This window comes from Cetorhinus maximus, unplaced genomic scaffold (assembly GCF_964194155.1).
Source record: "Cetorhinus maximus unplaced genomic scaffold, sCetMax3.hap1.1 HAP1_SCAFFOLD_163, whole genome shotgun sequence".
NCBI lineage: Eukaryota > Metazoa > Chordata > Chondrichthyes > Lamniformes > Cetorhinidae > Cetorhinus > Cetorhinus maximus.
The window spans coordinates 526863-554850 of NW_027596151.1; the positions used below are offsets into that span (position 1 = coordinate 526863).

Sequence of the window (27988 nt, forward strand, 5' to 3'; positions counted from 1 at the left end):
TTTGAGTTAATCTATTCATTTATTTATGGAAATAAATATTTATTACCTCTATGGAATAGCTGTACCTGTCAAAAGTCTGACCATGCCTCTTAGGCATTTCATACATCAACTGTGTTATAAATTTTATCCATGAAATCTAATTGAATATCCAAACCTTCATCAATGTCCAACTGATGGGCATCCAGTTCACAGCAAACGGTGCTGCAGATTGCTTTTTCCTCAGGAAGTGACATTGCTGCTTGTGTGACAGTGACTACACTTTGAAAAAGTACTTCATTGGCTGTAAAATGATGTTGGAAATGTCCTGAGGTTGCGAACGGCACTATACAAATGAAAGCCCAGCTGAAATGCCAAGCAGCCTTTCTCTCCTCTTTGTTGCTCTATGGAAATGCTCCTGGTGATGGATTAAATGCCCAGTTGATGGGTTTTTACTCATGCAGGAGATGTTTTGAAAACAAAATGAATTGTGCGACCCTGTAAACATCAGGCAGCTACAGCGGGATATTCAATAAACTGGGAATGGGTCCAGGTGATCACTCACTTTAGTGTTGGTCTCTTTATACTGTGGCACTATTCTACCCCAGACCTTATTTAAAATCTGACAAAACCTAATAAGGTTTAACACGTAAAGGATCAATACGGGGACAATGCATCTGCAAGGTTTAAAGGCAAATTACCCTCACAACTACTGAATGCTGCTGAGAACAAAGCAGGTTTATGGAGCTGGGCTGTTGATGGTGTAAGATAGGAATCTTTAAGTGCTTGACTAGTCTGTGAGACAGCCCTCCCAATTTCGGCACTAGCCCCCCGATGTTAGGAAGGAGGAGTTTGCAGGGTGGACAGGGCTGAGTTTGCCGTTGTCGTCTCCGGTGCCTGGGTTGATGTCGGGTGGTCCGTCCGGTTTCATTCCTTTTAGACATTGAAATAGCCCAGCGAGACACTCAGGAGTATCAAACTGCGACAGGGGGCATTTCAGAGGCAACCACATTGCTGTGGGTCTGGAGTCACATGTAGGCCAGATCAGGTAAGGACGGCAGATTTCCCCCCCTCTAAAGGACGTTAGGGACCCAGATGGGGTTTTTACAACAATCGACCATGGTCACCATCACTGAGGCTAGCTTTTTAAATTCCAGATTTATTAACGGAATTTCACTTTCACCAGCTGGTGGTGGGATTTGAACTTGTGCCCCCAAAGCATTAGCCTAGCCTCGCCTGGTGAAATTACTGCCAAGCCATTGCCTCCCCCTGATCTTACCAAATGGCCGGACAGGCTCGAGGGGGTGAGTAGCTGCCCTCTGCTCCTGATTGATGGTTTGTATGTTCAGGGGGAAGCGGGATAAGCAGGTGAGTGAGGAGGGAATACGCTGAGTGTGGGAGGGGGCTGCTAAATGGAACTAATCCATTCAGCAAGCGCTGGCCGGGCTGAGGGCCCTGCTTCTGGGCATTACACGGCGATTCCAAAAACAAAATTCCCATTCTGGGAGAGAAACATTCCAACCAACAGGAACACAGTAAACGTCACTGATTTTATATACAAAAAGGTACAAAACAAGCAGGAGGGGGTCGAGGATGTGGCAGTCAGACTCCGCAGCCACAGGTCAACACTGTTTACAGGCGTTGCACATCACAGTTATAAATAACGAGCCCTGTAGCCCCCAGCCCAGGGTGAGTGTCCACACCGCAGTGACCACACCGCAGTGTCCACACCGCAGTGACCACACCGCAGCGTCCACACCGCAGCGACCACACCGCAGCGACCACACCGCAGCGACCACACCGCAGCGTCCACACCGCAGCGACCACACCGCAGCGTCCACACCGCAGCGACCACACCGCAGTGACCACACCGCAGTGTCCACACCGCAGTGACCACACCGCAGTGACCACACCGCAGCGTCCACACCGCAGCGACCACACCGCAGCGACCACACCGCAGTGACCACACCGCAGTGTCCACACCGCAGTGACCTGGAGGCTGACCCATTGCCCCACACATCTCAGTGCCATTTCTTCCCAGGCAGCTTGTGACAGTCTTTGGTGGCATTCCGCTTCCTCTTCTTCCCGAGGAATCTCTCCAGCTTACCGGATCTCTTCAGCTCCTGGTACTTCTCCGCCAACTCCAGCTTCCGCTCTTCAGCTGCGAACAGGAACGGACAGAGTTCAGTTACAGGCAGGAGGAGGCCATTCAGCCTGCTGTCATTCAGTAAGATCATGGCGGATCAATGCCTTTTCCCCCCACTCTATCCCCGTATCCCTTCATGTCATCGATATTCAGAAACCTGTCACTCTCTGCTTTAAACTTCAATGATTGAGCTTCCACAGCCCTTTGGGGTAGAGAATCCCAAAGGTTCACCACCCCACTCAGTAAGAAATTGTCCTCATCTCGGTCCCAAGTGGTTTCCTCCTTGTTTTGAAACTGTGTCCATTGGGTCTAGACTCCCCAACCAGGGGAAACATCTTCCCTGCATCTACCCTCTCTATCCCTTCAAGTATTTTGTTGGTTTCAATGAGGTCATCACAGGCCCAGTTTCCCTAATCTCTCTTCATAGGACAGTCCCACCATTCCCACAACAAGTCTGGTGAACCCAGTGAGAGTCAGTGTGTGTGTGGGACTGCGTCCCAGTGAGAGTCAGTGTGTGTGCGGGACTGCGTCCCAGTGAGAGTCAGTGTGTGTGGGACTGTGTCCCAGTGAGAGTCAGTGTGTGTGCGGGACTGCGTCCCAGTGAGAGTCAGTGTGTGTGGGACTGTGTCCCAGTGAGAGTCAGTGTGTGTGCGGGACTGCGTCCCAGTGAGAGTCAGTGTGTGTGGGACCCGTACCCCAGTGAGAGTCAGTGTGTGTGGGACTGTACCCCAGTGAGAGTCAGTGTGTGTGGGACCCATACCCCAGTGAGAGTCAGTGTGTGTGGGACCCGTACCCCAGTGAGAGTCAGTGTGTGTGGGACCCGTACCCCAGTGAGAGTCAGTGTGTGTGGGACCCGTACCCCAGTGAGAGTCAGTGTGTGTGGGACCCGTACCCCAGTGAGAGTCAGTGTGTGTGGGACCCGTACCCCAGTGAGAGTCAGTGTGTGTGGGACCCGTACCCCAGTGAGAGTCAGTGTGTGTGGGACCCGTACCCCAGTGAGAGTCAGTGTGTGTGGGACCCGTACCCCAGTGAGAGTCAGAGTGTGTGGGACTGTGTCCCAGTGAGAGTCAGTGTGTGTGGGACTGTGTCCCAGTGAGAGTCAGTGTGTGCGGGACTGTACCCCAGTGAGAGTCAGTGTGTGCGGGACTGTACCCCAGTGAGAGTCAGTGTGTGTGGGACTGTACCCCAGCGAGGGTCAGTGTGTGTGGGACTGTACCCCAGCGAGGGTCAGTGTGTGTGGGACTGTACCCCAGCGAGAGTCAGTGTGTGTGGAACTGTACCCCAGTGAGAGTCAGTGTGTGTGGGACTGCGTCCCAGTGACAGTCAGTGTGTGTGGGACCCGTACCCCAGTGAGAGTCAGTGTGTGTGGGACCCGTACCCCAGTGAGAGTCAGTGTGTGTGGGTCCCGTACCCTAGTGAGAGTCAGTGTGTGTGGGACCCGTACCCCAGTGAGAGTCAGTGTGTGTGGGACCCGTACCCCAGTGAGAGTCAGCGTGTGTGGGACCCGTACCCCAGTGAGAGTCAGTGTGTCTGGGACCCGTACCCCAGTGAGAGTCAGTGTGTGTGGAACTGTACCCCAGTGAGAGTCAGTGTGTGTGGAACTGTATCCCAGTGAGAGTCAGTGTGTGTGGAACTGTACCCCAGTGAGAGTCAGTGTGTGTGGGACTGCGTCCCAGTGACAGTCAGTGTGTGTGGGACCCGTACCCCAGTGAGAGTCAGTGTGTGCGGGACCCGTACCCCAGTGAGAGTCAGTGTGTGTGGGACCCGTACCCCAGTGAGAGTCAGTGTGTGTGTGGGACCCGTACCCCAGTGAGAGTCAGTGTGTGCGGGACCCGTACCCCAGTGAGAGTCAGTGTGTGTGTGGGACCCGTACCCCAGTGAGAGTCAGTGTGCGTGGGACTGTGTCCCAGTGAGAGTCAGTATGAGTGGAACTGTACCCCAGTGAGGGTCATTGTGTGTAGGACTGTACCCCAGTGAGAGTCAGTGTGTGTAGGACTGCGTCCCAGTGAGAGTCAGTGTGTGTGGGACTGCGTCCCAGTGAGAGTCAGTGTGTGTGGGACCCGTACCCCAGTGAGAGTCAGTGTGTGTGGGACTGCGTCCCAGCGAGAGTCAGTGTGTGTGGGACTGCGTCCCAGTGAGGGTCAGTGTGTGTGGGACTGTGTCCCAGTGAGAGTCAGTGTGTGCGGGACTGTGTCCCAGTGAGAGTCAGTGTGTGTGGGACCCGTACACCAGCGACAGTCAGTGTGTGTGGGACCCGTACACCAGTGAGAGTCAGTGTGTGTGGGACTGTGTCCCAGTGAGAGTCAGTATTAGTGGAACTGTACCCCAGTGAGGGTCAGTGTGTGTGGGACTGTGTCCCAGTGAGGGTCACTGTGTGTGGGACTGCGTCCCAGTGAGGGTCAGTGTGTGTGGGACTGTGTCCCAGTGAGAGTCAGTGTGTGTGGGACTGTGTCCCAGTGAGAGTCAGTGTGTGTGGGACTGTGTCCCAGTGCGTGTCAGTGTGTGTGGGACTGTGTCCCAGTGAGGGTCAGTGTGTGTGGGACTGTGTCCCAGTGAGGGTCAGTGTGTGTGGGACTGTGTCCCAGTGCGTGTCAGTGTGGGTGGGACTGTGTCCCAGTGAGAGTCAGTGTGTGTGCGACTGTACCCCAGTGAGAGTCAGTGTGTGTGGGACCCGTACCCCAGAGGGAGTCAGTGTGTGTCATGTTTTTCGAAGCCTTACGATCAGGTTCATGTTGTATTCCTGTCATTAAAGGAATCTTTCTTGTTCCTCTCTCATGCCAAACTTACATTTCTTGAGGAAGTAGGGCTTGTGGCCCTGCTGCACTCGCTCCCTCTGCTTCTGTTTGAACTCCTTCACTCGCTCTCTCTGCTGCTGCCTCTGGGTCTGTGCCTCATCCTGTTGTGTCTGTGAGGGAGGATCAGAGAATGGTCAGCACAGCACGGTCACCCGTCCACTATCCAGTCAGGGAGGGGAGGGAGGGGGCACTCGGCCCAGCACAATCCCATTGACTCCTTCCTACTGACACTGGGGCCTGGTGTGACACAGGTATTCAGAGGGGAGACTAGGGCCTGGTGTGACACAGGTATTCAGAGGGTAGACTGAGGCCTGGTGTGACAGGTATTCAGGGGGTAGACTGGGGCCTGGTGTGACACAGGTATTCAGGGGGTAGACTGAGGCCTGGTGTGACACAGGTATTCAGAGGGTAGACGGAGGCCTGGTGTGACACAGGTATTCAGAGGGTAGACTGAGGCCTGGTGTGACAGGTATTCAGAGGGTAGACTGAGGCCTGGTGTGACACAGGTATTCAGAGGGTAGACTGAGGCCTGATGTGACACAGGTATTCAGAGGGTAGACTGGGGCCTAGTGTGACACAGGTATTCAGAGGGGAGACTGAGGCCTGGTGTGACAAAGGTATTCAGAGGGTAGACTGAGGCCTGGTGTGATACAGGTATTCAGAGGGTAGACTGAGGCCTGATGTGACACAGGTAGTGAGAGGGTAGACTGGGGCCTAGCGTGACACAGGTATTCAGAGGGTAGACTGGGGCCTGGTGTGACACAGGTATTCAGGGGGTAGACTGGGGCCTGGTGTGACACAGGTATTCAGAGGGTAGACTGGGGCCTGGTGTGGCACAGGTATTCAGGGGGTAGACTGGGGCCTGGTGTAACACAGGTATTCAGAGGGTAGACTGAGGCCTGGTGTGACACAGGTATTCAGAGGGGAGACTGAGGCCTGGTGTGACAAAGGTATTCAGAGGGTAGACTGAGGCCTGGTGTGACACAGGTATTCAGAGGGTAGACTGAGGCCTGATGTGACACAGGTAGTGAGAGGGTAGACTGGGGCCTGGTGTGACACAGGTATTCAGAGGGGAGACTGAGGCCTGGTGTGACAAAGGTATTCAGAGGGTAGACTGAGGCCTGGTGTGATACAGGTATTCAGAGGGTAGACTGAGGCCTGATGTGACACAGGTAGTGAGAGGGTAGACTGGGGCCTAGTGTGACACAGGTATTCAGAGGGTAGACTGGGGCCTGGTGTGACACAGGTATTCAGGGGGTAGACTGAGGCCTGGTGTGACACAGGTATTCAGAGGGTAGACTGGGGCCTGGTGTGGCACAGGTATTCAGGGGGTAGACTGGGGCCTGGTGTGACACAGGTATTCAGGGGGTAGACTGGGGCCTGGTGTGACACAGGTATTCAGAGGGTAGACTGAGGCCTGGTGTGACACAGGTATTCAGAGGGGAGACTGAGGCCTGGTGTGACAAAGGTATTCAGAGGGTAGACTGAGGCCTGGTGTGACACAGGTATTCAGAGGGTAGATTGAGGCCTGATGTGACACAGGTAGTGAGAGGGTAGACTGGGGCCTGGTGCGAGGGTTACACAGACAGTGTAACAGGTTTGATTCACATCATGGCACAATGAGCAATCAGAGTCCAGACCAAAACCACAGCTTAAATTAGAGCATTAAAGAAGGAGAGGGGCGATGTGAAACACAGCAGACATCACTCCGCACACAGACAGGCCAAGGAGAGGAGCGATGTGAAACACAGGGCAGACATCACTCCGCACACGGACAGGCCAAGGAGAGGAGCGATGTGAAACACAGGGCAGACATCACTCCGCACACAGAGACAGGCCAAGGAGAGGAGCGATGTGATACACAGGGCAGACATCACTCCGCACACAGACAGGCCATGAATAGGTTCAGTGTACAGGCTGCAGCGATGGCCACAGAGTAAGGAACAGTTTGATTCAGTGGACTGAGAACTAGGACGCTGTCAGTACGTAGATGTTGCTGCAGGGCCGGAGTGACACTCAAGTGTGGCTTCACTCCTATATTCCTGTTGCTAAACCTGTTTGTCACGGGGCTCTCTGAGTACAATAAGGATGTGGCAAACTGTTCCCTCTACACCGTCCCCATCAAACACACCCAGGACAGGTACAGCACGGGGTTAGATACAGAGTAAAGCTCCCTCTACACTCTCCCCATCAAACACTCCCAGGACAGGTACAGCACGGGGTTAGATACAGAGTAAAGCTCCCTCTACACTATCCCCATCAAACACTCCCAGGACAGGTACACCACGGGGTTAGGTACAGAGTAAAGCTCCCTCTACACTGTCCCCATCAAACACTCCCAGGACAGGTACAGCACGGGGTTAGATACAGAGTAAAGCTCCCTCTACACCGTCCCCATCAAACACTCCCAGGACAGGGACAGCACGGGGTTAGATACAGAGTAAAGCTCCCTCTACACCGTCCCCATCAAACACTCCCAGGACAGGGACAGCACGGGGTTAGATACAGAGTAAAGCTCCCTCTACACTCCCCCCACCACACCCCCCCCCTCCCCCACCCCCCCACAACCCACCCCACACACACAGCGTCTCCCCCCTCTCTCTGTCCACACCCTGTCTCCTCCGCACCTCTTGCCCATCCACCTACCATCCTCCAGAGTAAACTCTCTAATTTCTCCCTCAGGTTTTGGTTCTTGGCCTTTTTCAGCTTCTTCTTGATAACCTGTAGGTGGGAGAGAGAAACAGAGACTGAAGCAGCTCCCTAACGTCCTGACCGGGATTCCAGGACTGAACACGACACAGTCAATCACTACTCAAGGTGACAGCCCACCAGCGCCTCCTGCTGACATGCTAGAGGAAGGCGTGTGATGGTGGCCACAGCTGAATAAACCCAGCCAGACACAGCTGGGCTGGGCTGGGCCACACGCCTGATACCCTGTCCCTGGCTCAACAGCAGAGGATTGAGTGGGCTGGGATCCCAGACCAGCTGGGGCCCACCTCCTCCTGGGAGGCAAGATCCCCCCCTCCCTGGGTTCCAGGATCCCCCTCCTCCCTGGGACCCCCGCCAGGACCACCCCCCCTCCCTGGGACCCCCGCCAGGAACGCCCCCCCTCCCTGGGACCCCCTCCAGGACCACCCCCCCTCCCTGGGACCCCCGCCAGGACCACCCCCCCTCCCTGGGACGCCCAACAGGAGCCCCCCCTCTCCCTGGGACCACCGCCAGGACCACCCCCCCTCCCTGGGACCCCCGCCAGGAACGCCCCCCCTCCCTGGGACACCCGCCAGGACCCTCCCCCCTCCCTGGGCTCCCGGCCCAGCCAGGAATGCCCCCCCACTCCCTGGGACCCCTGCCAGGACCCTCCCCCCTCACTTGGCTCCCGGCCCAGCCAGGACCACCCCCACCTCCCCGGGCCCCCCGGCCCCGATACCAACTCCCTGCCGCAGGCTCCATTCCCGGCCCTCAGTCAGGAACCATCCATCCAGCCGCTGACTGACCTGTTTCTCCTTGTCCCTGGCATCATTGAGGAAAGAGTAGGTGCTATCGTAGATATCGGGCTTGTACTCCCCGGACAGGTCATCGAACCGAGGGTCTCGCACCAGCTGCACAGAAATACGACAAAGAGAGAAACCGGTAACAACGGCCAAGAGCCTGCAGACCCCCACCACCATCAAACCACAATCCCCAACACCGAGAGTCTGAATCCCCCTCCCCATCCCCAACACCGAGAGTCTGAATCCCCCTCTCCATCCCCAACACTGAGGGTCCACAGTCTGAATCCCCCCATCCCCAACACCGAGGGTCCACAGTCTGAATCCCCCTCCCCATCCCCAACACTGAGGGTCCACAGTCTGAATCCCCCCATCCCCAACACTGAGGGTCCACAGTCTGAATCCCCCTCCCCAACCCCAACACTGAGGGTCCACAGTCTGAATCCCCCTCCCCATCCTCAACACTGAGGGTCCACAGTCTGAATCCCCCTCCCCATCCCCAACACCGAGGGTCCACAGTCTGAATCCCCCTCCCCATCCTCAACACTGAGGGTCCACAGTCTGAATCCCCATCCCCATCCCCAACACCGAGAGTCTGAATCCCCCTCCCCATCCTCAACACTGAGGGTCCACAGTCTGAATCCCCCCATCGCCAACACTGAGGGTCCACAGTCTGAATCCCCCTCCCCATCCTCAACACTGAGGGTCCACAGTCTGAATCCCCCTCCCCATCCCCAACACTGAGGGTTCACAGTCTGAATCCCCCCATCCCCAACACTGAGGGTCCACAGTCTGAATCCCCCTCTCCATCCCCAACACTGAGGGTCCACAGTCTGAATCCCCATCCCCAACACTGAGGGTCCACAGTCTGAATCCTCCTCTCCATCCCCAACACTGAGGGTCCACAGTCTGAATCCCCCTCCCCATCCCCAACACTGAGGGTCCACAGTCTGAATCCCCATCCCCATCCCCAACACCGAGAGTCTGAATCCCCCTCCCCATCCCCAACACTGAGGGTCCACAGTCTGAATCCCCATCCCCAACACTGAGGGTCCACAGTCTGAATCCCCATCCCCAACACTGAGGGTCCACAGTCTGAATCCCCCTCCCCATCCTCAACTCTGGGGGTCTGCAGTCTGAATATCCTATTCTCCATTTACACCACACAGCATTATCCAACCGACACCCTTTCCAGTGTGGCCATTCTTCACGGGTGAGAGCAGACAGCTATTTGGCCAATGGAGGCATCTCACCCGAGTCCACTGAAATCCTGAATGGCCACAACTGCTGAGCTCCAGCTGAGGTGGACATCTCCTGCTACCCAGTCTGACCCTGGAGAGGGAGATAAGGGCTGCTTTCAGTGAACTGCACCCATGCCAGCCTCTGCCAGTGGTGTAGTCGCACACTCACCCGCTTCTTCACAGGAACCACCTTGCGCAGATATGGCACACGCTTTTTGGTCGACATCTCGATGGGTCTGGAAGGCAGATGAGGGGGATTAACATTCATCGGGATGGTGGAGATTAAACCAAGTGCCACATAAACATCAGGAGGATGGGCAGGAGACACACAACTTATAAAGTTATTAACTTAACTCTTGACTTATCAAGAACAGCTAAACAGGTTAGGCCTTTATTCTTTAGAGTTTAGAAGAATGAGGGGTGATCTTATTGAAACGTACAAGTTTCTAAAGGGGCTTGGCAGGGTGGATGTTGAGAAGGTGTATCCACTAGTGGGGAAATCTTGAACTAGGGGACAAAGTTACAGAATAAGGGGTCACTCATTTAAAACTGAGATGTGAAGGAATTTCTTCTCTCAGAGGGTAGTGAATGTCTGGACTTCTCTATCCCAGAGAGTTGTGGTGGCTAGATCAGTGAAAGTATTTAATGGGGAGGTAGATAGATCAGTGAAAGTATTAAAAGAGGAGGTAGATAGATCAATGAAAGTATTTAAAGAGGAGGTAGATAGATCAGTGAAAGTATTTAAAGGGGAGGTAGATAGATCAGTGAAAGTATTTAAAGAGGAGGTAGATAGATCAGTGAAAGTATTTAAAGAGGAGGTAGATAGATCAGTGAAAGTATTTAAAGAGGAGGTAGATAGATCAGTGAAAATATTTAAAGGGGAGGTAGATAGATCGGTGAAAGTATTTAAAGAGGAGGTAGATAGATCACTGAAAGTATTTTAAGAGGAGGTAGATAGATCAGTGAAAGTATTAAAAGAGGAGGTAGATAGATCAGTGAAAGTATTTGTGGAGGAGGTAGATAGATCAGTGAAAGTATTTGTGGAGGAGGTAGATAGATCAGTGAAAGTATTTGTGGAGGAGGTAGATAGATCACTGAAAGTATTTAAAGGGGAGGTAGATAGATCGGTGAAAGTATTTAAAGAGGAGGTAGATAGATCAGTGAAAGTTTTTGTGGAGGAGGTAGATAGATCAGTGAAAGTATTTAAAGAGGAGGTAGATAGATCAGTGAAAGTATTTGTGGAGGAGGTAGATAGATCACTGAAAGTATTTAAAGAGGAGGTAGATAGATCAGTGAAAGTATTTGTGGAGGAGGTAGATAGATCAGTGAAAGTATTTAAAGAGGAGGTAGATAGATCAGTGAAAGTATTTGTGGAGGAGGGAGATAGATCAGTGAAAGTATTTAAAGAGGAGGTAGATAGATCAGTGAAAGTATTTAAAGAGGAGGTAGATAGATCACTGAAAGTATTTAAAGAGGAGGTAGATAGATCAGTGAAAGTATTTAAAGAGGAGGTAGATAGATCAGTGAAAGTATTTGTGGAAGAATTACATAGATCAGTGAAAGTATTTAAAGAGGAGGTAGATAGATCAGTGAAAGTATTTGTGGAGGAGGTAGATAGATCACTGAAAGTATTTAAAGAGGAGGTAGATAGATCAGTGAAAGTATTTGTGGAGGAGGTAGATAGATCAGTGACAGTATTTATAGAGGAGGAAGATAGATCAGTGAAAGTATTTGTGGAGGAGGTAGATAGATCAGTGAAAGTATTTAAAGAAGAGGTAGATAGATCAGTGAAAGTATTTGTGGAGGAGGTAGATAGATCAGTGAAAGTATTTATAGAGGAGGTAGAATGATCAGTGAAAGTATTTAAAGAGGAGGTAGATAGATCAGTGAAAGTATTTAAAGAGGAGGTAGATTGATCACTGAAAGTATTTAAAGAGGAGGTAGATACATCAGTGAAAGTATTTAAAGAGGTAGATAGATCAGTGAAAGTATTTAAAAGGGAGGTAGATAGATCAGTGAAAGTATTTAAAGGGGAGGTAGATAGATCAGTGAAAGTATTTAAAGGGGAGGTAGATAGATCAGTGAAAGTATTTAAAGAGGAGGTAGATAGATCAGTGAAAGTATTTAAAGAGGAGGTAGATAGATCAGTGAAAGTATTTGTGGAGGAGGTAGATAGATCAGTGAAAGTATTTATAGAGGAGGTAGATAGATCAGTGAAAGTATTTGTGGAGGAGGTAGATAGATCAGTGAAAGTATTTAAAGAGGAGGTAGATAGATCAGTGAAAGTATTTAAAGAGGAGGTAGATTGATCAGTGAAAGTATTTAAAGAGGAGGTAGAAAGATCAGTGAAAGTATTTAAAGAGGTAGATAGATCAGTGAAAGTATTTAAAAGGGAGGTAGATAGATCAGTGAAACTATTTAAAGGGGAGGTAGATAGATCAGTGAAAGTATTTAAAGGGGAGGTAGATAGATCAGCGAAAGTATTTAAAGAGGAGGTAGATAGATCAGTGAAAGTATTTAAAGAGGAGGTAGATAGATCACTGAAAGTATTTAATGGGGAGGTAGATAGATCAGTGAAAGTATTTAAAGAGGAGGTAGATAGATCAGTGAAAGTATTTAAAAAGGAGGTAGATAGATCACTGAAAGAATTTAAAGAGGTAGATAGATCAGTGAAAGTATTTAAAGAGGAGGTAGATAGATCAGTGAAAGTATTTAAAGAGGAGGTAGATAGATCAGTGAAAGTATTTAAAGAGGAGGTAGATAGATCAGTGAAAGTATTTAAAGAGGAGGTAGATAGATCACTGAAAGTATTTAAAGAGGAGGTAGATAGATCAGTGAAAGTATTTAAAGAGGAGGTAGATAGATCACTGAAAGTATTTATAGAGGAGGATGATAGATCAGTGAAAGTATTTAAAGAGGAGGTAGATAGATCACTGAAAGTATTTAAAGAGGAGGTAGATAGATCACTGAAAGTATTTAAAGAGGAGGTAGATAGATCAGTGAAAGTATTTAAAGAGGAGGTAGATAGATCACTGAAAGTATTTAAAGGGAAGGTAGATAGATCAGTGAAAGTATTTAAAGGGGAGGTAGATAGATCAGTGAAAGTATTTAAAGAGGAGGTAGATAGATCAGAGAACGTATTTAAAGAGGAGGGAGATAGATCACTGAAAGTATTTAAACAGGAGGTAGATAGATCAGTGAAAGTATTTAAAGAGGTAGATAGATCAGTGAAAGTATTTAAAGAGGAGGTAGATAGATCAGTGAAAGTATTTAAAGAGGAGGTAGATAGATCAGTGAAAGTATTTAAAGAGGAGGTAGATAGATCAGTGAAAGTATTTAAACAGGAGGTAGATAGATCAGTGAAAGTATTTAAAGAGGAGGGAGATAGATCACTGAAAGTATTTATAGAGGAGGGAGATAGATCAGTGAAAGTATTTAAAGAGGAGGTAGATAGATCAGTGAAAGTATTTAAAGAAGAGGTAGATAGATCAGTGAAAGTATTTAAAGAGGAGGTAGATAGATCACTGAAAGTATTTATAGAGGAGGGAGATAGATCAGTGAAAGTATTTAAAGAGGAGGTAGATAGATCACTGAAAGTATTTAAAGGAGGTAGATAGATCAGTGAAAGTATTTGTGGAGGAGGTAGATAGATCAGTGAAAGTATTTAAAGAGGAGGTAGATAGATAAGTGAAAGTATTTGTGGAGGAGGTAGATAGATCAGTGAAAGTATTTAAAGAGGAGGGAGATAGATCAGTGAAAGTATTTAAAGAGGAGGTAGATAGATCACTGAAAGTATTTAAAGAGGAGGTAGATAGATCAGTGAAAGTATTTAAAGAGGAGGTAGATAGATCAGTGAAAGTATTTGTGGAGGAGGAAGATAGATCACTGAAAGTAGTTAAAGAGGAGGTAGATAGATCAGTGAAAGTATTTAAAGAGGTAGATAGATCAGTGAAAGTATTTAAAAGGGAGGTAGATAGATCAGTGAAAGTATTTAAAGAGGAGGTAGATAGATCAGTGAAAGTATTTAAAGAGGAGGTAGATTGATCAGTGAAAGTATTTAAAGAGGAGGTAGATACATCAGTGAAAGTATTTAAAGAGGTAGATCGATCAGTGAAAGTATTTAAAAGGGAGGTAGATAGATCAGTGAAAGTATTTAAAGGGGAGGTAGATAGATCAGTGAAAGTATTTAAAGAGGAGGTAGATAGATCACTGAAAGTATTTGTGGAGGAGGTAGATAGATCAGTGAAAGTATTTATAGAGGAGGAAGATAGATCAGTGAAAGTATTTGTGGAGGAGGTAGATAGATCAGTGAAAGTATTTAAAGAGGAGGTAGATAGATCAGTGAAAGTATTTGTGGAGGAGGTAGATAGATCAGTGAAAGTATTTATGGAGGAGGTAGATTGATCAGTGAAAGTATTTAAAGAGGAGGTAGATAGATCAGTGAAAGTATTTAAAGAGGAGGTAGATAGATCAGTGAAAGTATTTAAAGAGGAGGTAGATAGATAAGTGAAAGTATTTGTGGAGGAGGTAGATAGATCAGTGAAAGTATTTAAAGGGGAGGTAGATAGATAAGTGAAAGTATTTGTGGAGGAGGTAGATAGATCAGTGAAAGTATTTAAAGAGGAGGGAGATAGATCAGTGAAAGTATTTAAAGAGGAGGTAGATAGATCACTGAAAGTATTTAAAGAGGAGGTAGATAGATCAGTGAAAGTATTTAAAGAGGAGGTAGATAGATCAGTGAAAGTATTTGTGGAGGAGGTAGATAGATCACTGAAAGTAGTTAAAGAGGAGGTAGATAGATCAGTGAAAGTATTTAAAGAGGTAGATAGATCAGTGAAAGTATTTAAAAGGGAGGTAGATAGATCAGTGAAAGTATTTAAAGAGGAGGTAGATAGATCAGTGAAAGTATTTAAAGAGGAGGTAGATTGATCAGTGAAAGTATTTAAAGAGGAGGTAGATACATCAGTGAAAGTATTTAAAGAGGTAGATAGATCAGTGAAAGTATTTAAAAGGGAGGTAGATAGATCAGTGAAAGTATTTAAAGGGGAGGTAGATAGATCAGTGAAAGTATTTAAAGAGGAGGTAGATAGATCACTGAAAGTATTTGTGGAGGAGGTAGATAGATCAGTGAAAGTATTTATAGAGGAGGAAGATAGATCAGTGAAAGTATTTGTGGAGGAGGTAGATAGATCAGTGAAAGTATTTAAAGAGGAGGTAGATAGATCAGTGAAAGTATTTGTGGAGGAGGTAGATAGATCAGTGAAAGTATTTATGGAGGAGGTAGATTGATCAGTGAAAGTATTTAAAGAGGAGGTAGATAGATCAGTGAAAGTATTTAAAGAGGAGGTAGATAGATCAGTGAAAGTATTTAAAGAGGAGGTAGATAGATAAGTGAAAGTATTTGTGGAGGAGGTAGATAGATCAGTGAAAGTATTTAAAGAGGAGGGAGATAGATCAGTGAAAGTATTTAAAGAGGAGGTAGATAGATCAGTGAAAGTATTTAAAGAGGAGGTAGATAGATCAGTGAAAGTATTTAAAGAGGAGGTAGATAGATCAGTGAAAGTATTTGTGGAGGAGGTAGATAGATCACTGAAAGTAGTTAAAGAGGAGGTAGATAGATCAGTGAAAGTATTTAAAGAGGTAGATAGATCAGTGAAAGTATTTAAAAGGGAGGTAGATAGATCAGTGAAAGTATTTAAAGAGGAGGTAGATAGATCAGTGAAAGTATTTAAAGAGGAGGTAGATTGATCAGTGAAAGTATTTAAAGAGGAGGTAGATACATCAGTGAAAGTATTTAAAGAGGTAGATAGATCAGTGAAAGTATTTAAAAGGGAGGTAGATAGATCAGTGAAAGTATTTAAAGGGGAGGTAGATAGATCAGTGAAAGTATTTAAAGAGGAGGTAGATAGATCAGTGAAAGTATTTAAAGAGGAGGTAGATAGATCAGTGAAAGTATTTGTGGAGGAGGTAGATAGATCAGTGAAAGTATTTATAGAGGAGGTAGATAGATCAGTGAAAGTATTTGTGGAGGAGGTAGATAGATCAGTGAAAGTATTTAAAGAGGAGGTAGATAGATCAGTGAAAGTATTTGTGGAGGAGGTAGGTAGATCAGTGAAAGTATTTATGGAGGAGGTAGATTGATCAGTGAAAGTATTTAAAGAGGAGGTAGATAGATCAGTGAAAGTATTTAACGAGGAGGTAGATTGATCAGTGAAAGTATTTAAAGAGGAGGTAGATAGATCAGTGAAAGTATTTATAGAGGAGGGAGATAGATCAGTGAAAGTATTTAAAGAGGAGGTAGATAGATCACTGAAAGTATTTAAAGAGGAGGTAGATAGATCAGTGAAAGTATTTGTGGAGGAGGTAGATAGATCAGTGAAAGTATTTAAAGAGAGGGTAGATAGATAAGTGAAAGTATTTGTGGAGGAGGTAGATAGATCAGTGAAAGTATCTAAAGAGGAGGGAGATAGATCAGTGAAAGTATTTAAAGAGGAGGTAGATAGATCACTGAAAGTAATTAAAGAGGAGGTAGATAGATCAGTGAAAGTATTTAAAGAGGAGGTAGATAGATCAGTGAAAGTATTTGTGGAGGAGGTAGAGAGATCACTGAAAGTAGTTAAAGAGGAGGTAGATAGATCAGTGAAAGTATTTAAAGAGGTAGATAGATCAGTGAAAGTATTTAAAGAGGAGGTAGATAGATCAGTGAAAGTATTTAAAGAGGAGGTAGATAGATCACTGAAAGTATTTAAAGGGAAGGTAGATAGATCAGTGAAAGTATTTAAAGGGGAGGTAGATAGATCAGTGAAAGTATTAAAAGAGGAGGTAGATAGATCAGTGAAAGTATTTAAAGAGGAGGGAGATAGATCACTGAAAGTATTTAAACAGGAGGTAGATAGATCAGTGAAAGTATTTAAACAGGAGGTAGATAGATCAGTGAAAGTATTTAAAGAGGAGGTAGATAGATCAGTGAAAGTATTTAAAGAGGTAGATAGATCAGTGAAGGTATTTAAAGAGGAGGGAGATAGATCACTGAAAGTATTTATAGAGGAGGGAGATAGATCAGTGAAAGTATTTAAAGAGGAGGTAGATAGATCACTGAAAGTATTTAAAGAAGAGGTAGATAGATCAGTGAAAGTATTTAAAGAGGAGGTAGATAGATCACTGAAAGTATTTATAGAGGAGGTAGATAGATCAGTGAAAGTATTTAAAGAGGAGGTGGATAGATCACTGAAAGTATTTAAAGAGGAGGTAGATAGATGAGTGAAAGTATTTAAAGAGGAGGTAGATAGATTAGTGAAAGTATTTGAAGAGGAGGTAGATAGATCAGTGAAAGTATTTAAAGAGGAGGTGGATAGATCACTGAAAGTATTTAAAGAGGAGGTAGATAGATCAGTGAAAGTATTTAAAGAGGAGGTGGATAGATCACTGAAAGTATTTAAAGAGGAGGTAGATAGATCAGTGAAAGTATTTAAAGAGGAGGTAGATAGATCAGTGACAGTATTTATAGAGGAGGTAGATAGATCAGTGACAGTATTTAAAGAGGAGGTAGAGAGATCAGTGAAAGTATTTAAAGAGGAGGTAGATAGATCAGTGAAAGTATTTAAAGAGGAGGTAGATAGATCAGTGAAAGTATTTAAAGAGGAGGTAGATAGATCACTGAAAGTATTTAAAGAGGAGGTAGATCGATCAGTGAAAGTATTTAAGAGGAGGTAGATAGATCAGTGACAGTATTTATAGAGGAGGTAGATAGATCAGTGACAGTATTTAAAGAGGAGGTAGATAGATCAGTGAAAGTATTTAAAGAGGAGGTAGATAGATCAGTGAAAGTATTTAAAGAGGAGGTAGATAGATCAGTGAAAGTATTTAAAGAGGAGGTAGATAGATCAGTGAAAGTATTTAAAGAGGAGGTAGATAGATCAGTGAAAGTATTTAAAGAGGAGGTAGATAGATCAGTGACAGTATTTATAGAGGAGGTAGATAGATCAGTGAAAGTATTTATAGAGGAGGTAGATAGATCAGTGACAGTATTTATAGAGGAGGTAGATAGATCAGTGAAAGTATTTATAGAGGAGGTAGATAGATCAGTGAAAGTATTTATAGAGGAGGTAGATAGATCAGTGACAGTATTTAAAGGGGAGGTAGATAGATCAGTGAAAGTATTTATAGAGGAGGTAGATAGATCAGTGAAAGTATTTAAAGAGGAGGTAGATAGATCAGTGAAAGTATTTAAAGAGGAGGTAGATAGATCAGTGACAGTATTTATAGAGGTGGTAGATAGATCACTGAAAGTATTTGAAGAGGAGGTAGATAGATCAGTGAAAGTATTTAAAGAGGAGGTAGATAGATCAGTGATAGTATTTATAGAGGAGGTAGATAGATCAGTGAAAATATTTAAAGAGGAGGTAGATAGATCAGTGAAAGTATTTAAAGAGGAGGTAGATAGATCACTGACAGTATTTATAGAGGAGGTAGATAGATCAGTGAAAGTATTTAAAGAGGAGGTAGATAGATCAGTGACAGTATTTATAGAGGAGGTAGATAGATCAGTGACAGTATTTAAAGAGGAGGTAGATAGATCAGTGAAAGTATTTATAGAGGAGGTAGATAGATCACTGACAGTATTTATAGAGGAGGTAGATAGATCAGTGAAAGTATTTAAAGAGGAGGTAGATAGATCACTGAAAGTATTTAAAGAAGAGGTAGATAGATCAGTGAAAGTATTTAAAGAGGAGGTAGATAGATCACTGAAAGTATTTATAGAGGAGGTAGATAGATCAGTGAAAGTATTTAAAGAGGAGGTGGATAGATCACTGAAAGTATTTAAAGAGGAGGTAGATAGATCAGTGAAAGTATTTAAAGAGGAGGTAGATAGATTAGTGAAAGTATTTGAAGAGGAGGTAGATAGATCAGTGAAAGTATTTAAAGAGGAGGTGGATAGATCACTGAAAGTATTTAAAGAGGAGGTAGATAGATCAGTGAAAGTATTTAAAGAGGAGGTGGATAGATCACTGAAAGTATTTAAAGAGGAGGTAGATAGATCAGTGAAAGTATTTAAAGAGGAGGTAGATAGATCAGTGACAGTATTTATAGAGGAGGTAGATAGATCAGTGACAGTATTTAAAGAGGAGGTAGATAGATCAGTGAAAGTATTTAAAGAGGAGGTAGATAGATCAGTGAAAGTATTTAAAGAGGAGGTAGATAGATCAGTGAAAGTATTTAAAGAGGAGGTGGATAGATCACTGAAAGTATTTAAAGAGGAGGTAGATAGATCAGTGAAAGTATTTAAGAGGAGGTAGATAGATCAGTGACAGTATTTATAGAGGAGGTAGATAGATCAGTGACAGTATTTAAAGAGGAGGTAGATAGATCAGTGAAAGTATTTAAAGAGGAGGTAGATAGATCAGTGAAAGTATTTAAAGAGGAGGTAGATAGATCAGTGAAAGTATTTAAAGAGGAGGTAGATAGATCAGTGAAAGTATTTAAAGAGGAGGTAGATAGATCAGTGAAAGTATTTAAAGAGGAGGTAGATAGATCAGTGACAGTATTTATAGAGGAGGTAGATAGATCAGTGAAAGTATTTATAGAGGAGGTAGATAGATCAGTGACAGTATTTATAGAGGAGGTAGATAGATCAGTGAAAGTATTTATAGAGGAGGTAGATAGATCAGTGAAAGTATTTATAGAGGAGGTAGATAGATCAGTGACAGTATTTAAAGGGGAGGTAGATAGATCAGTGAAAGTATTTATAGAGGAGGTAGATAGATCAGTGAAAGTATTTAAAGAGGAGGTAGATAGATCAGTGAAAGTATTTAAAGAGGAGGTAGATAGATCAGTGACAGTATTTATAGAGGTGGTAGATAGATCACTGAAAGTATTTGAAGAGGAGGTAGATAGATCAGTGAAAGTATTTAAAGAGGAGGTAGATAGATCAGTGATAGTATTTATAGAGGAGGTAGATAGATCAGTGAAAATATTTAAAGAGGAGGTAGATAGATCAGTGAAAGTATTTAAAGAGGAGGTAGATAGATCACTGACAGTATTTATAGAGGAGGTAGATAGATCAGTGAAAGTATTTAAAGAGGAGGTAGATAGATCAGTGACAGTATTTATAGAGGAGGTAGATAGATCAGTGACAGTATTTAAAGAGGAGGTAGATAGATCAGTGAAAGTATTTATAGAGGAGGTAGATAGATCACTGACAGTATTTATAGAGGAAGTAGATAGATCACTGACAGTATTTATAGAGGAGGTAGATAGATCACTGACAGTATTTAAAGAGGAGGTAGATAGATCAGTGACAGTATTTAAAGAGGAGGTAGATAGATCTGTGAAAGTATTTAAAGAGGAGGTAGATAGATCACTGACAGTATTTATAGAGGAGGTAGATAGATCACTGACAGTATTTAAAGAGGAGGTAGATAGATCAGTGAAAGTATTTAAAGAGGAGGTAGATAGATCAGTGAAAGTATTTAAAGAGGAGGTAGATAGATCAGTGAAAGTATTTAAAGAGGAGGTAGATAGATCAGTGACAGTATTTATAGAGGAGGTAGATAGATCAGTGACAGTATTTATAGAGGAGGTAGATAGATCACTGAAAGTATTTGAAGAGGAGGTAGATAGATCAGTGAAAGTATTTAAAGAGGAGGTAGATAGATCAGTGATAGTATTTATAGAGGAGGTAGATAGATCAGTGAAAATATTTAAAGAGGAGGTAGATAGATCAGTGAAAGTATTTAAAGAGGAGGTAGATAGATCACTGACAGTATTTATAGAGGAGGTAGATAGATCAGTGAAAGTATTTAAAGAGGAGGTAGATAGATCAGTGACAGTATTTATAGAGGAGGTAGATAGATCAGTGACAGTATTTAAAGAGGAGGTAGATAGATCAGTGAAAGTATTTATAGAGGAGGTAGATAGATCACTGACAGTATTTATAGAGGAGGTAGATAGATCACTGACAGTATTTATAGAGGAGGTAGATAGATCACTGACAGTATTTAAGGAGGAGGTAGATAGATCACTGACAGTATTTATAGAGGAGGTAGATAGATCACTGACAGTATTTATAGAGGAGGTAGATAGATCACTGACAGTATTTAAAGAGGAGGTAGATAGATCAGTGACAGTATTTAAAGAGGAGGTAGATAGATCAGTGAAAGTATTTATAGAGGAGGTAGATAGATCACTGACAGTATTTATAGAGGAGGTAGATAGATCACTGACAATATTTATAGAGGAGGTAGATAGATCAGTGACAGTATTTAAAGAGGAGGTAGATAGATCAGTGAAAGTATTTATAGAGGAGGTAGATAGATCACTGACAGTATTTATAGAGGAGGTAGATAGATCACTGACAGTATTTATAGAGGAGGTAGATAGATCACTGACAGTATTTAAAGAGGAGGTAGATAGATCACTGACAGTATTTATAGAGGAGGTAGATAGATCACTGACAGTATTTATAGAGGAGGTAGATAGATCACTGACAGTATTTAAAGAGGAGGTAGATAGATCAGTGACAGTATTTAAAGAGGAGGTAGATAGATCAGTGAAAGTATTTAAAGAGGAGGTAGATAGATCAGTGAAAGTATTTAAAGAGGAGGTAGATAGATCAGTGACAGTATTTAAAGAGGAGGTAGATAGATCAGTGAAAGTATTTAAAGAGGAGGTAGATAGATCAGTGACAGTATTTAAAGAGGAGGTAGATAGATCAGTGAAAGTATTTAAAGAGGAGGTAGATAGATCAGTGACAGTATTTAAAGAGGAGGTAGATAGATCAGTGAAAGTATTTAAAGAGGAGGTAGATAGATCAGTGACAGTATTTATAGAGGAGGTAGATAGATCAGTGAAAGTATTTATAGAGGAGGTAGATAGATCAGTGAAAGTATTTAAAGAGGAGGTAGATAGATCAGTGACAGTATTTATAGAGGAGGTAGATAGATCAGTGAAAGTATTTATAGAGGAGGTAGATAGATCAGTGAAAGTATTTATAGAGGAGGTAGATAGATCAGTGAGAGTATTTATAGAGGAGGTAGATAGATCAGTGACAGTATTTATAGAGGAGGTAGATAGATCAGTGAGAGTATTTATAGAGGAGGTAGATAGCTTTAAGAAACATCGGGGGTTTGAGGGCTGTGAGGAATTGGCACGAAAGGGGAGTTGAGGCCTGGGGCAGATCAGCCATGATCTTATTGAAAGAGGGGGCAGGCTCGAGGGGCCGAATGGCCGACTGCTGCTCCTATTCATTATGTTCTTACGAATCACTCAGTCAGGCCTTATTCATACAACTGAGTGAAGATTATCGGGAAATACAGGGGGGGGCGGTGGTGAGGAAAGCTTCTGTGATTCCCCCACACCGGGGGTGGGGGGGGGGAACAGTGTTTAACTTTGGGGTTAAAGGTTGTGATGATCCAATGCTCTCAGACAGTTTTACCCCCAGAGGGGGCAGCTCTACCTGTTCAGTTTTACCCCCAGGGGAAGCTGTCCTACCTGTTCTTGTTGGGCTGTTTCCGTTTCTCCCCCTTTGCCCCTTTCCCGGTGCCGTGCGCCACCTGGTTGTAAACTTTGAGTCCGACTTTGCTCTGCAGCTCCTGAAGCTCCTCGAAGGAGAGTGTGGAAAGTTCTAGAGAGAGACAGGAGAGATCCCGTGAGCCTGGACCCATTTTTAACAGCGGCGCCATTCAAATGGCCAATAGTCCAGGGGGGTGCGGACAATCCCCGCTCTCTCTCCAGGAGAACTGCAAGCAGACTGGCTCAGAGAGAAGCAGGGGCAACGTTAATAAGGAAAAGCTGGGAGGAGACGGGGAAGGTGTGACTGACGCCCGGTAATCTCAATGCACAGAAACACTTTACATTACTCACCGTTAACACTGCTGTTCACCCTCATGTGCATCACAGGAACAAATATCAGACAGAATTAGTCTGAGACACAGGAGGAGATATTCAAACAGGCAGACACAGGCTTGCTCAAAGAATCACATTCTTTGGGGGGGGGTGAGGGAGAGCGAGGTTGGGGGGGGGAGGGAGGGAGAGCAAGGTTGGGGTGGAGGGAGAGTGAGGTTGGGGGGGGGAGGGAGAGCGAGGTTGGGGGGGGAGGGAGAGCGAGGTGGGGGGGGAGGGAGAGCGAGGTTGGGGGGGGGAGGGAGAGCGAGGTTGGGGGGGGAGGGAGAGCGAGGTGGGGGGGGGAGGGAGAGCGAGGTGGGGGGTGGAGGGAGAGTGAGGTTGGGGGGGGAGGGAGACCGAGGTTGGGGGGGGAGGGAGAGCGAGGTGGGGGGGGGAGGGAGAGCGAGGTGGGGGGGGAGGGAGAGCGAGGTTGGGGGGGGGAGGGAGAGCGAGGTGGGAGGGGAGGGAGAGAGGGGTGGGGGGGGAGGGAGAGAGGGGTGGGGGGGGAGGGAGAGCGAGGCTGGGGGGAGGGGAGAGAGATGGGGGGGAGGGGAGAGAGATGGGGGGGAGGGGAGAGAGATGGGGGGGAGGGGAGAGAGATGGGGGGGAGGGGAGAGAGATGGGGGGGAGGCGAGAGAGATGGGGGGGGAGGGGAGAGAGATGGGGGGGAGGCGAGAGAGATGGGGGGGAGGCGAGAGAGATGGGGGGGAGGCGAGAGAGATGGGGGGGAGGCGAGAGAGATGGGGGGGAGGGGAGAGAGATGGGGGGGAGGGGAGAGAGATGGGGGGAGGCGAGAGAGATGGGGGGGGAGGGGAGAGAGATGGGGGGGAGGCGAGAGAGATGGGGGGGGAGGGGAGAGAGATGGGGGGGGAGGGGAGAGAGATGGGGGGGAGGCGAGAGAGATGGGGGGGAGGGGAGAGAGATGGGGGGGGAGGCGAGAGAGATGGGGGGGAGGGGAGAGAGATGGGGGGGAGGGGAGAGAGATGGGGGGGGAGGGGAGAGAGATGGGGGGGGAGGCGAGAGAGATGGGGGGGAGGCGAGAGAGATGGGGGGGAGGCGAGAGAGATGGGGGGGAGGCGAGAGAGATGGGGGGGAGGGGAGAGAGATGGGGGGGAGGGGAGAGAGATGGGGGGGAGGGGAGAGAGATGGGGGGGAGGGGAGAGAGATGGGGGGGAGGCGAGAGAGATGGGGGGGAGGGGAGAGAGATGGGGGGGGAGGCGAGAGAGATGGGGGGGAGGGGAGAGAGATGGGGGGGAGGGGAGAGAGATGGGGGGGGAGGGGAGAGAGATGGGGGGGGAGGCGAGAGAGATGGGGGGGAGGCGAGAGAGATGGGGGGGAGGCGAGAGAGATGGGGGGGAGGCGAGAGAGATGGGGGGGAGGGGAGAGAGATGGGGGGGGAGGCGAGAGAGATGGGGGGGAGGGGAGAGAGATGGGGGGGAGGGGAGAGAGATGGGGGGGGAGGCGAGAGAGATGGGGGGGGAGGGGAGAGAGATGGGGGGGGAGGGGAGAGAGATGGGGGGAGGCGAGAGAGGGTGAGAGATGGAGGGGGCCTGTCTGTCTGCCTGTGTGTGCCTGTGTCTGTTTAGGGAAGTGATTGCAGAGCTCCTAGCCCAGGATCTCAGGTTCATCCGTCTGAAACATTAGCTCTATCTCTGTGCAGATCCTGCCTGACCTGCTCTGCTGAGGGGGGCTGATCCTGCCTGACCTGCTCTGCTGAGGGGGGCTGGTACAGGTAGCTGGATCGTGTTGGGCTGAGCAGACCAGAGACACTGAATTCCAGTTCCTTCCCCTCTGAAATGAAATGGCCTCACAACAAGGAGGAGTGACCCAGCTCAGCCTGGGATAACATTTCAGGATAGGGAATTGCAGGAATTCGGGGCATGAGACTAACAAGTCCTGAAGCTCTCCACCACTGGGGAGTTGACCTCACCTCCTGTCTGACTCTGCTGTACACTGACCAACAGAAGCCCAACACTGTGACTGTGTCGATGAACAGCAGTGAAACAGGGACTACAGCTGAATAGACCTCTACATCGCATGAGTCTCCACCCAGACTTCTCATCTCACCCTATCCACCTACCCTTTCTCCCTCATATTCATCCAATTTCCCCTTAAATGTTTCCAGACTGTTCTCCTTAGAGAAGAGAAGGTTGAGGAGATTTGATGGAGATATTCAGAATCATGAGGGGTCTGGACAGAGTAGGTAGGGAGATGCCGACCTGACTTGTGAAAGGATCGAGAACCAGAGGGAACGGATTGAAGATGACTGGCAGAAGAAGCAGTGGAGAGATGACGATAAGCTTTTCCACACAGCGGGTGGTTATAGGAATGAGTGACCTCAGGGCGTGGTGGGGGGCAGATCCAGCTTTCAAGAGGGAATTGGAACGTTATCTCGAAAGGAAATACTTGCAGGGCTGCAGGGAAAAGACAGGGGAGGGGCAGGAGGTGAATAGCTCCTTTAGGGGGGCCAGGAAAGGCACAACAGGCTGAATGGCCTCCTTCTGTGTTGTAACCATTCCACGATTCTATCTACCTAAGCAAATCCTTTGATAACGGTGAACATCTCGATCAGGGCACCCATCAGTCTGCTTTCAATGGGCTGAATGGACGTTGTGGTGAATGGACATGGTTAGCTGGCTGGACCTTGGCATTAACAATTGTGGAAACCTGTTGGTCACCTTTTTTCATGGAGTGAGTCGCCTGATCATCATCGACTGAAGAGCTGGTGTCTGAGTCATCACTCCCCGTGGTACTGCTCTCACCATCTTGGTCAGAGCTCTCACTTTCTGCTGATACACTCTCCGGATCGCCTGTCTCATGTCGCCTCTTCACCGCTGCTCCCACCCAGCTACGATTTGCCATCTCCGAACCTTCTCCCTGCTCTGCCGCCAGCTCTGCCCGAGAGCGAGTAGTCTTCCTGTTGACCAGGGCCATCACCTGAGGGACAAAGGCAAAGATTCAGCAAGCGGCTGGGGGAGGGGGAGAGGGGCTCTGCATCAATGAATCAGTCCCAATGCCTTTCCCATCACTCTGCCAGGACAAACTAATCCAGAGCAACACTGACCACAGTGCTGAGGGAGTGCTGCACTGTCAGAGGGTCAGTACTGAGGGAATGCTGCACTGTCAGAGGGTCAGTACTGAGGGAATGCTGCACTGTCAGAGGGTCAGTACTGAGGGAGAGCTGCACTGTCAGAGGGTCAGTACTGAGGGAGAGCTGCACTGTCAGAGGGTCAGTGCTGAGGGAGTGCTGCACTGTCAGAGGGTCAGTACTGAGGGAGTGCTGCACTGTCAGAGGGTCAGTACTGAGGGAGTGCTGCACTGTCAGAGGGTCAGTGCTGAGGGAGTGCTGCACTGTCAGAGGGTCAGTACTGAGGGAGTGCTGCACTGTCAGAGGGTCAGTACTGAGGGAGTGCTGCACTGTCAGAGGGTCAGTACTGAGGGAGTGCTGCACTGTCAGAGGGTCAGTACTGAGGGAGTGCTGCACTGTCAGAGGGTCAGTACTGAGGGAGTGCTGCACTGTCAGAGGGTCAGTACTGAGGGAGTGCTGCACTGTCAGAGGGTCAGTACTGAGGGAGAGCTGCACTGTCAGAGGGTCAGTGCTGAGGGAGTGCTGCACTGTCAGAGGGTCAGTACTGAGGGAGTGCTGCACTGTCAGAGGGTCAGTACTGAGGGAGTGCTGCACTGTCAGAGGGTCAGTGCTGAGGGAGTGCTGCACTGTCAGAGGGTCAGTACTGAGGGAGTGCTGCACTGTCAGAGGGTCAGTACTGAGGGAGTGCTGCACTGTCAGAGGGTCAGTACTGAGGGAGTGCCACACTGTCAGAGGGTCAGTACTGAGGCAGTGCTGCACTGTCAGAGGGTCAGTACTGAGGGAGTGCTGCACTGTCGGGGGGGTCGGGGCCGCGGGAGCCCCGCACTGTCGGGGGGGGGTGGGGGCCGCGGGAGCCCCGCACTGTCGGGGGGGGTGGGGGCCGCGGGAGCCCCGCACTGTCGGGGGGGGTGGGGGCCGCGGGAGCCCCGCACTGTCGGGGGGTGGGGGCCGCGGGAGCCCCGCACTGTCGGGGGGTGGGGGCCGCGGGAGCCCCGCACTGTCGGGGGGTGGGGGCTGCGGTAGCCCCGCACTGTCCGGGGGTGGGGGCCGCGGGAGCCCCGCACTGTCGGGGGGGGTGGGGGCCGCGGGAGCCCCGCACTGTCGGGGGGGGGTGGGGGCCGCGGGAGCCCCGCACTGTCGGGGGGGGGTCGGGGCCGCGGGAGCCCCGCACTGTCGGGGGGGGTGGGGGCCGCGGGAGCCCCGCACTGTCGGGGGGGGGTGGGGGCCGCGGGAGCCCCGCACTGTCGGGGGGTGGGGGCTGCGGGAGCCCCGCACTGTCCGGGGGTGGGGGCCGCGGGAGCCCCGCACTGTCGGGGGGGGTGGGGGCCGCGGGAGCCCCGCACTGTCGGGGGGGGGGTCGGGGCCGCGGGAGCCCCGCACTGTCGGGGGGGGTGGGGGCCGCGGGAGCCCCGCACTGTCGGGGGGGTGGGGGCCGCGGGAGCGCCGCACTGTCGGGGGTTCGGGGCCGCGGGAGCCCCGCACTGTCGGGGGTTCGGGGCCGCGGGAGCGCCGCACTGTCGGGGGGGGGTCGGGGCCGCGGGAGCGCCGCACTGTCGGGGGGGTGGGGGCCGCGGGAGCCCCGCACTGTCGGGGGGGTGGGGGCCGCGGGAGCCCCGCACTGTCCGGGGGTGGGGGCCGCGGGAGCCCCGCACTGTCGGGGGGGGGTCGGGGCCGCGGGAGCGCCGCACTGTCGGGGGGGGTGGGGGCCGCGGGAGCCCCGCACTGTCGGGGGGGGTGGGGGCCGCGGGAGCCCCGCACTGTCGGGGGGGTCGGGGCCGCGGGAGCCCCGCACTGTCGGGGGGGTGGGGGCCGCGGGAGCGCCGCACTGTCGGGGGTTCGGGGCCGCGGGAGCCCCGCACTGTCGGGGGTTCGGTGCCGCGGGAGCGCCGCACTGTCGGGGGGGGGGGTCGGGGCCGCGGGAGCGCCGCACTGTCGGGGGGGGGGTCGGGGCCGCGCCGCACTGTCGGGGGTTCGGGGCCGCGGGAGCCCCGCACTGTCGGGGGTTCGGGGCCGCGGGAGCCCCGCACTGTCGGGGGTTCGGGGCCGCGGGAGCCCCGCACTGTCGGGGGTTCGGTGCCGCGGGAGCCCCGCACTGTCGGGGGTTCGGGGCCGCGGGAGCCCCGCACTGTCGGGGGGTCAGGGCCGCGGGAGCGCCGCACTGTCGGGGGGTGGGGGCCGCGGGAGCGCCGCACTGTCGGGGGGGTGGGGGCCGCGGGAGCCCCGCACTGTCGGGGGGGTGGGGGCCGCGGGAGCCCCGCACTGTCGGGGGGTGGGGGCCGCGGGAGCGCCGCACTGTCGGTGGGGTGGGGGCCGCGGGAGCCCCGCACGGTCGCGTTCTCACCTTCACTTTCTGCTGCGGACCGGATCCAGGG

The 27988-nt window shown here is 49.1% G+C and overlaps 1 protein-coding gene across 1 annotated transcript; it reads right to left on the reverse strand.

The window, feature by feature from the left end:
• Window positions 1-1647: 1647 nt before the first annotated feature.
• On the reverse strand, window positions 1648-27988 carry rrp36 (ribosomal RNA processing 36). Its single transcript, XM_078534960.1, has 8 exons — window positions 27958-27988; window positions 25207-25465; window positions 22136-22268; window positions 9816-9882; window positions 8412-8516; window positions 7564-7638; window positions 4910-5027; window positions 1648-2137 (listed from the first exon to the last, which is right to left on the reverse strand). Exons 2-8 carry the CDS (start codon window positions 25460-25462, stop codon window positions 1998-2000), a joined length of 894 nt encoding a protein of 297 aa, XP_078391086.1. The 5' UTR covers window positions 25463-25465; window positions 27958-27988; the 3' UTR covers window positions 1648-1997.

Excerpts from the sequence above, each read along its gene's own strand:
- rrp36 (XM_078534960.1), bottom strand. The coding sequence starts at position 25,462 with ATGGCCCTGGTCAACAGGAAGACTACTCGCTCTCGGGCAGAGCTGGCG. Across the intron at positions 22,269-25,206 it reads GACTCACTCCATGAAAAAAG|AACTTTCCACACTCTCCTTC; the intron begins GTGACCAACAGG and ends GTCTCTCTCTAG. Across the intron at positions 5,028-7,563 it reads AGAGTTTACTCTGGAGGATG|ACACAACAGGATGAGGCACA; the intron begins GTAGGTGGATGG and ends CCTCCCTCACAG.